The sequence below is a fragment of the Paramormyrops kingsleyae genome, chromosome 22 (assembly GCF_048594095.1).
Source record: "Paramormyrops kingsleyae isolate MSU_618 chromosome 22, PKINGS_0.4, whole genome shotgun sequence".
NCBI classification, from domain to species: Eukaryota; Metazoa; Chordata; class Actinopteri; order Osteoglossiformes; family Mormyridae; genus Paramormyrops; species Paramormyrops kingsleyae.
This window is the reverse complement of record NC_132818.1, coordinates 17,208,173-17,216,196: the sequence shown is the minus strand read 5'-3', so window position 1 is coordinate 17,216,196 and position 8,024 is coordinate 17,208,173. Positions and strand designations below refer to the sequence as shown.

General features: G+C 43.1%; 2 protein-coding genes across 2 annotated transcripts in view; both read left to right on the top strand.

Annotated features, from left to right (window-relative positions):
- Nucleotides 1-6: 6 nt before the first annotated feature.
- fn3krp (fructosamine 3 kinase related protein) lies at nt 7-4,383 on the top strand. Its single transcript, XM_023829152.2, has 6 exons — nt 7-220; nt 836-987; nt 1,077-1,168; nt 1,792-1,874; nt 2,003-2,125; nt 2,887-4,383. The coding sequence occupies exons 1-6, from the start codon at nt 80-82 to the stop codon at nt 3,223-3,225; spliced, it is 930 nt and encodes a 309-aa protein (XP_023684920.1). The 5' UTR covers nt 7-79; the 3' UTR covers nt 3,226-4,383.
- A 206-nt stretch (nt 4,384-4,589) lies between these two features.
- tbcd (tubulin folding cofactor D) overlaps nt 4,590-8,024 on the top strand; it is a 29,154-nt gene continuing 25,719 nt past the window's right edge. Inside the window, exons 1-7 of the mRNA XM_023829214.2 lie at nt 4,590-5,124; nt 5,363-5,413; nt 5,603-5,700; nt 5,904-6,005; nt 7,210-7,356; nt 7,482-7,537; nt 7,832-7,964. Coding sequence (XP_023684982.2) covers nt 4,938-5,124; nt 5,363-5,413; nt 5,603-5,700; nt 5,904-6,005; nt 7,210-7,356; nt 7,482-7,537; nt 7,832-7,964 — 774 coding nt within the window. The 5' untranslated portion in view covers nt 4,590-4,937. The remainder of the gene's footprint in view (nt 5,125-5,362; nt 5,414-5,602; nt 5,701-5,903; nt 6,006-7,209; nt 7,357-7,481; nt 7,538-7,831; nt 7,965-8,024) is intronic.

Here is an 8,024-nt window from a genome sequence, read left to right as displayed (position 1 = left end):
TTGGAAAAAGCATTTCCGGGAAGTAGTAGTTTTGATCTCGTCATGCTGCAACGCTGTCTGCTACCTGCGACGGCAAAACATGGAAGCCTTGTTGAAAAAGGAGCTCGCAACTTCCACGCTGAAAGCCACTGGCCACTCGGGAGGGGGATGTATCAGCGAAGGGCAGAGCTACTGTACTGACAACGGAATGGTGTTTGTGAAGATAAACCATAAGAGTCAGGTCCTTGATTAGTTGCAGCCTTGCTTTTATTTGTTGATATGTGCACACAACTGCAAATGTCAGCTTGGTAACAAAATAACGAATGGTCTGTTTTTAAGATGTCTGAATACTATATATGGTGGCACAGACAGTATACATTATTGACTTATCTTAAAGTTGATTTAGCTTGGAAAGACGATACTGTCTGGTTAATCACACCAAAAGTAGTCGTTAAATGATTGCATTGTGCTAATGTCCTATTATCCAGGTTGGTAAGAATTTTCTATGTAGGGTTTAGGTCCGTTTTTTTTGCACTGTATAGAAAAGTGACTGAAGCGACACACCCACTCCAGATTTACAGTATTAATTGAAAACATTTTTACCGTGCTTTATAACATTACTGTCCGTTTCTTCAGGGCGGTCCATGAAACTTAGTTTTACACCTTTATATGGGCTTATTTTTGACATCACACTTTCCACCACCTCATGATTTAAACTGCAAAAATATAACCATTTCATGGAAAACGTTTTGTCATATGATAGGAACGCAAAAAGTTTAAGTGCATCCAACTTATCAGTGGGCAAATTTATGACAGCAGAAACAAAACTAATGCACGTGGGTTTGATCTGACACAGGCAAGGCTGATGTTCGATGGCGAAATGGCCAGCCTGGAAGCCATCTTACAGACTGCCACTGTGAAGGTGCCGAAACCAGTGAAGGTGCTAGACATGGAGCGCGGGGGTGCAGTGTTCGTCATGGAGCACCTTGATATGGGGAGCCTGAACAGGTACCACTTATCTTCGAATTGGTCGGTGATTCCATTAAGGAGAAACTTTTGGTGTTGGATTGATGGTTTCTCTCTGCTGTTTACTGCAGGCACTCTGCAAAGTTGGGCGAGCAGCTGGCTGACTTGCACTTCCACAACCAGAGACTGAGAGAGAGACAGGACAGGGAACGGCAGACCATCGGTAATATATGCCAAGGCAACACGCAGCATTTCAAAGCCGCACCTCAAGTTAAAAGTCGGACAGGTTTCCACGTGATACTTTCTGTAGGATGCAGTTTTTGTATAGACTTCGGTGGTGAAATTATAAGCATGTGGCTGTCTGGGATAGGATGCTAGGCCCGTGTTTGGGGAGTCACAGGTTCGAACTCCAGGGTCGGCGGAGTCATTTCACCTTTGGGCCCTTGAGCGAGGCCCTTAACCCCTAGCTGCTCCAGGGATCGTCTGACCCCACTTTCCGAATTGCAAGTTGCTTTGGATAGAAGTCTCTGCTAAATAAATGCAAAAATATCGGGGTTTTGGTGATTTTTAAATGAATTGTAAATATTGCTAATTGTCAGAAAAATAGGATGGTGTTTTTTTTTTTTGTTTGTTTTGAGCCGAGAGATACAATTATTGTAGAGATTTTGCACCTTGCCTTCGAAACAGGCCTGTGGTTTTTCACAAGTAAAGCAATAATGCCCCCTGCTGGCTCACAAATTTTACTTCATGCAGATGAGATGCGCTTCAGTGAAGTGGCTTTTTTCACTATCGCCTACATGTACATTTCTGTTACATTGCCACACTTTAACTTCTTTATTATTGCAGGCAGAGGAGCAGGCCAGTCTGATGCGACCTTCATCGACAAGTTTGGGTTCCACACCGTAACCTGCTGTGGTTACCTGCCACAGGTACGCCACTGTGCGCTAGATGAGCGTGACTGCTAATACTCAGCCATCTATGTATCGTTCTCCTTCCTTTACCCTGTTGGAGCCCCATTCTCTTACACGTGTGGCTCTGCGTGAGCCTCTATCCTCAGGTAAACGATTGGCAGAGCGACTGGGTGTCGTTCTACTGTCAGCAAAGACTTCAGCACCAGCTTAGCTTGGTGGAGAAGACGTGCGGGGACCGGGAGGCCCGAGAGCTGTGGTCTCGACTCCAGGTAGCTCTGTGAGAATCGTGTTCCGCACGTCATTGTTTTGGAAAGCGACTGGAAAGTCAAATCCCAGCGTTGGCAGTGTGATCTTGTCACTGGGCTCTTCAGCGAGGCCCTTAACCCCCTAGAACCTGTCTGACCCTACGTTCTCAAAAAAAGACATATTTCGATTAAAAAAAGTCTACTCAATAACATACAGACATGTAAATGTTATCATCAAGAAAGACTACTCGAGAGTTGTTAAGCATTTATTTTTGTTATTTATATATAACAAAATACAAGGAAAACTTGATATTTATTTTACATTCATCAAGTACTTTCATCCAAAGCAATTTGCAGTATAATAATAATAATAATTTTTTAATAATTTAATAATTTATACTTTATTGATCCCCGTGGGGAAATTGTTTTTATGCCTCCCTCAACTTGCTCTTTGTAGAGTAAGTTGTCCGCGAAGGGCAGCCACCCGTAGCAGCGCTCAGAATAGGGAAGGGTCACAATTTTACGTGTTTTCCCTGGGATTTGAACCCATGACTTTTGCATTCTTAGTGCAGTGCTCTACTTATTGAGCTAAACTTATTATATTAATTTAAATATGATTCTGATTTGTCTGAATAATGTCATTCCATTGTTTACCTTCTATGTGTTCGCCGGTTATTGCTCTTCACGTTCTGTCATTACTTCCTGTCTTTACATTAAGCCCCTCCCCTTCCTGTCTGTAACTATGTGTCTCCATTGGTTCTTGCACACGTTGCCCACCCACACAGCTGAAGATCCCGCAGCTCTTCACAGGTTTAGAGGTTGTCCCAGCCCTGCTGCACGGTGACCTATGGGGGGGCAACGTGGCAGAGTGTGCGGATGGCCCCGTCATATTTGACCCCGCCTCCTTTTACGGCCACGCGGAGTTCGAGTTGGCCATTGCCGGCATGTTCGGTGGCTTCAGCAGCTCCTTCTACTCCGCCTACCACAAGAAGATACCCAAGGCACCCGGGTTCGAGAACAGGCACCAGCTCTACCAGCTTTTCCATTACCTTAACCATTGGAACCACTTTGGTGGTGGCTACAAGGGCTCATCCCTGCGCATCATGAAAGACCTTGCAAAGTAACCCATTCATCTGCCTGAAAGACCCCACCTCTCATCCAGCATTTTTCGAGCTGAACGCAAAGCTTTTGAAATTCCACTGTGCTGTTTATTTTCAGGTGTGTGATAATTGCATGACAGTCATTGATTCTATTACTCACACAGAATACAAGTGGAAAACTGAAAGCAATGTTCTGGACAAACTGTCTGCAGGAACACACTGTAACAACCCATTTTCTGTTTTGAGAGAAGGACTATTCAATTAATGCAGTATAATTTTCAGGTATTATATAACTGCAAAGTGTCTGTACTGAGATATTAATACCCATTTGTACTGATTATATAACTGTTTTGACAATGTATGGCATCCAGTTAGTACTGCACTTAATTAATTTACTGGATGCCTTACCATTGGCCCAGCAAAAGTCAATGTATTTTACCTTAACATGAGCTGTAATAGTCCTTTGAAGAGTACAGCTAGAATTAGAATCAGGTCCCTAGTGTTCCTGCATTTAAGTCTTCTACACTGAGGTCCAGACTGCTTATCTACTTAACAAAAAGAAATTCTAGCACATGCTAATGATTATGTAAAAAGGTTTACAATAGGACTCACCCTAAGACTTTGTACTGCGAGTTGTTGGGGTGGTCAGGTCGATGGATGGTTTCAATAGAATAATATGTTATCTGGCTATTCGCAGAGTGCTAAAAAAAAGTCTTAGAAGCTAAAATTAAGTGTGGAATAATAAAATAACATTTATCGTTCCACAAAGCATTAAGTAGCATTTAAAATGAACTTATAACAAAGACTAGAAACCTTACTAAGCTAATATCTTAGTTAACATTCCATTCAAACTACGAGGTGTATATAAGAAAGAAAGAATAATTATGATACAGAAAGTTTAATTTTGGAACTTTGGGTTTTTCTATAAGCTTGCATGCACATATTCTTCAATTATTTGTAATGACTAAATGAATAATATGGTGATTTGGCGATGCATTTGTTGCATATATTGCTGTGCAATTGAAATGGCTTATGTGAAAATTGCTGGCTTGTTTCTAAGCCTGCTTATTTGAAGCCGTTTTATTTTTTTTGGTGTTTTCGAGCTACGTGCTAACAACTACAGTTATTGATACTGATTAATTTGCTTGTCAATAGAAAAATAAAGAAAAGCATCTATATTTATGATTCGTGTTGTCTTTTGGTGTTTAAGTGCCTCTTTTTCATTCTCAACTGTTTTATTAGGTTCATTTTAAGAGCAATGATGGAATTCGTCGTCACGGTAATTTCGTTTACTGGACATCGAGACGATCTGCAGTGCAGATGCGCCCATCAAACGCGTTTATGGATAAATTTTGCACTACTTCGGCTTCCGTACCGCCTGACTACTGTAGGCTCGCGGGCGGTTCACAACAACACAAGAGCTAGGTGACAGTGTAGTGTTGCATCCGTTAATGTTGGCAATTTAGGAAAAATTACATAATTTTTGCGTCGAAAGACTTTCTATACGTCTTTAGAAAAATATAGCACACCGACGTTTTCTTTCTGCTGTTTGTACTCTCTGGCTTTCTTTTGTTATGTTTCGTTAAATCATAGCGTGTCTGACACTCCCATTCGAATTCGTGCTGCCATTTTTATAATTAAGTAATTAGAAAGACTTCTTGTATCGTTACGATTCTGTTCGTAACGATTTCTGTTCGCGTGGGCGATTTGCTCTCTTCTTTGAAACTCACTAAAAGATGGCCTTGGCCGAAATGGAGAACGGTTCCGAGGGAGAGGAGGGAGGGTGCGAGTCGGACGTGGTCGCCCATGGCTGCATACTGGCGGCGTTCAGCGACAGCGCGGAGACCCGAACCCTGATCGCCGGGCTCCCGGAGGCATATAAGGAAACCAAATGCAGAGAGGCTGCTATACAGAGATTCGTCTGTAAGCTGCTGAAATTCCCCTGACTAGCTCCCCTGAGTATAGCCTGTGCCTTAGTACAGTAATGCAAGTGCATTCATTGTTGAAAGATGTAATTTTGAAATGACCGATCAGTTCCTGTGTTATCTTTTGTTCATTTTTAAATAAAAGTGCACGATATTAGACAAACGCTTATGTTAGCCGTGAGCTGTATTATACCAAATGAGTGACGTTTTTCTCCAATTTTTTCATGCCATTCCAGTTTTAATGGACAAATATCAGGAGCAACCTCATCTTCTGGATCCGCATTTGGGTAGGTTTGAGTTGTCTTGTTGTATTTTGCTCAGGAATCATGTTAAAATAAATTCCGTGCTGTATTTTATATCTTTTCTCCTTGCATCTAAAGCATAGCATTAGTATGGGAAACTTTTATCTGACAGACTGGACTGTTGAGATTGTACCTGGTCTTCTGAAGTCTGTGAGTTACTTTCTGCCCCCTCAGAGTGGATGCTGGGCCTTCTGTTGGAGCTGATTCGCAGTGAGCAGTCTCCACCTCTCTTGGTCCATCTGGCTTTTAAATTCCTCTACTTCATCTCAAAGGTAAGACGCAGGCTCTAACCTTAAATAGAGTGATTAGATGTTAGATGATTAGATCAAGAAAAAGTATATGGCATTATGATTTATTGAAAGCTTTTCATATTTGTTCCTTTTCTTAATGTTTGACTCTTTTTGATGGACAGGATTATTATTATGTGTGTGTGTTCCTAGATCATGTCTGACTGTGAATTTGTGTCTTTTGACAGGTCCGGGGACACAAGATCTTCATGCAGCTTTTGCCACATGAGGTCTCAGATGTGCGTCCTGTTCTGGACCTGCTTTGCTGCCAGGATCCCAAAGATCACGAGGTGAGTAAGGACATTCCTTCCTGTCGGATCCTATCATCGGGCTCCCTGATGCAGATATTAACTTTCTCAGAGACACACAGTAATTGCAATGGCAGATAATTAACTTCTGCATATTGATGGTCAATTATGGTAATTTTTGCATTAAAATGATTAAAATATACATATTTGAATTTTCTCCTCAGTTTTTCTTCTAGTTTTGTGCATATGTAGTAAGGCAGTCCCCAGGTGAAGAACATCCAACTTATGGAAAACTTGCACATATGAATGGACTACCAGAAAGTCTATTATATAAAAAAATTTGAGTCAAATGGTTCATAATCACAACGCTCGTGAAAACATTGCTGCTTTAGCAAACATGCACTGCTTTAGCAATTCATTGGCTTGAGGTACAGTACCGTATGTAGTTATTTTTATTATTACTGAATTATCATCCACACCTACGGGCAATTAGTAACTCTGATTAGCCTCAGCATGTCTTTGGACTGTGGGGGGTAGCCGGAGTACCTGGAGGAAACCCCACGACGACATGGGGAGAACATGCAAACTCCACACACATGTAACCCAGGCGGAGACTCGAACCCGAGTCCCTGAGGTGTGAGGCAGCAGTGCTAACCACTGCACCACCATGCTGCCCCTTATTCTTATTATATTTATTATATTGTAATATTATATTATTATTATGCACTCACCGTAAGAAGGTCCTGGGTTTGGTCCCAGGTCCTGTCTGTGTGGAGTTTGCACGCTCTCCCCGTATTCACGTGGGTTTTCACCAGGGGCTCCGGTTTCCTCCCAAGGTCCAAAAGTGTGCAGGTTGATTGGTGAGTCTGAATTGGCCCTGTAGTTGTGTGCGTGTGAGTGTGCGCCCTGCAGTGTGCTGGCGGCCGCCCCAGGGTTGGTTCCGGTCTGCACCCATTGTTCCCGGGATAGGCTCCGGTCCCCCCCGCGACCCCAGTTAGGGTTAAGCGGTTTCAGAAGATGGATGGATGGATGGATGGATGATTATTATGCACTGTACTATTATTTTTCTGACTTGCCTACAAATTCGAGTTAAAGACAGACTTGGGGAACGGTTCTCGTTCGTAGCCAGGGGACTGCCTGAATCATGATTGTAGAAGGTGCCGTTGTTCTGTAACTGATGTAAATGTCTTCAAGCCGTTGGTTGCTCACCTTTCCTGCTGTTGCTGTTTGCTCGCCTGTCTTGCAGACGTGGCAGACCCGCTACATGCTGCTTCTCTGGCTCTCCATGACCTGCCTCATACCCTTTGACCTCTCCCGGCTGGACGGCCACCTGGCCTCTGACTCCGCCCAGACCCGAGAGCCAATCATGGGCCGCATCCTTGCTGTCGCCAAGGTGACTGGTGCACTTTTTAAATTTCAGCTTTGATACGGTTGTTACTTTTTCCGATTCTTGTCGTATTCTTGTTGCAGAAGATCATTTGAACGTGTTGCTTTTTCATGTGTTTTCACGTTTTGCAGTCTTACCTCATGGTTAGTGACAAGCCAAGGGATGCAGCCTCCATTCTGCTCTCAAAGTAAGTAATCAGCTGCTTTTATCACATTTCTTAAACAGCTATTTTGTTATTTCTGCTGTAGTTCAGCAGCTGATTGCATCCCACTATGTCAATGTCAGTGTTTTGCATTCATACATTTGGCCAGCAGGGGGCACAATGAAGCTGCCGGTGCTGCTTAAAATTTCCCAGTACAGTCTCAGTGTTTAGATAGACCGCTGTGGTACTGAATGCTGCAACTGGTTGACACATTTGTGTGGTTGTTATATGCCACTTGTGAGTCACTGACATTTTTGCGGGATTTGTTGAATCCCGCAGGTTTATGACCAGGCCAGACGTGAAGCAGAAGCACCTGGGAGACTTCCTGGACTGGACCTTGACCCGGGTGTCCCAGGCTAGCGATTTGACCATGGAGGGGACGATGATGCTAGACGGTGCACTGCAGTCTCTGGTACTCCTCTGGAAAAATACAATCTCCTGTGGTCACATACGTGTGATAATGTACAAGCAC

Coding starts and splice junctions, on each gene's coding strand:
- fn3krp (XM_023829152.2), top strand. CDS start 80: ATGGAAGCCTTGTTGAAAAAGGAGCTCGCAACTTCCACGCTGAAAGCC. Junction 988..1,076: donor GATATGGGGAGCCTGAACAG/GTACCACTTATC, acceptor TGTTTACTGCAG/GCACTCTGCAAAGTTGGGCG. Junction 1,875..2,002: donor GCTGTGGTTACCTGCCACAG/GTACGCCACTGT, acceptor CTCTATCCTCAG/GTAAACGATTGGCAGAGCGA.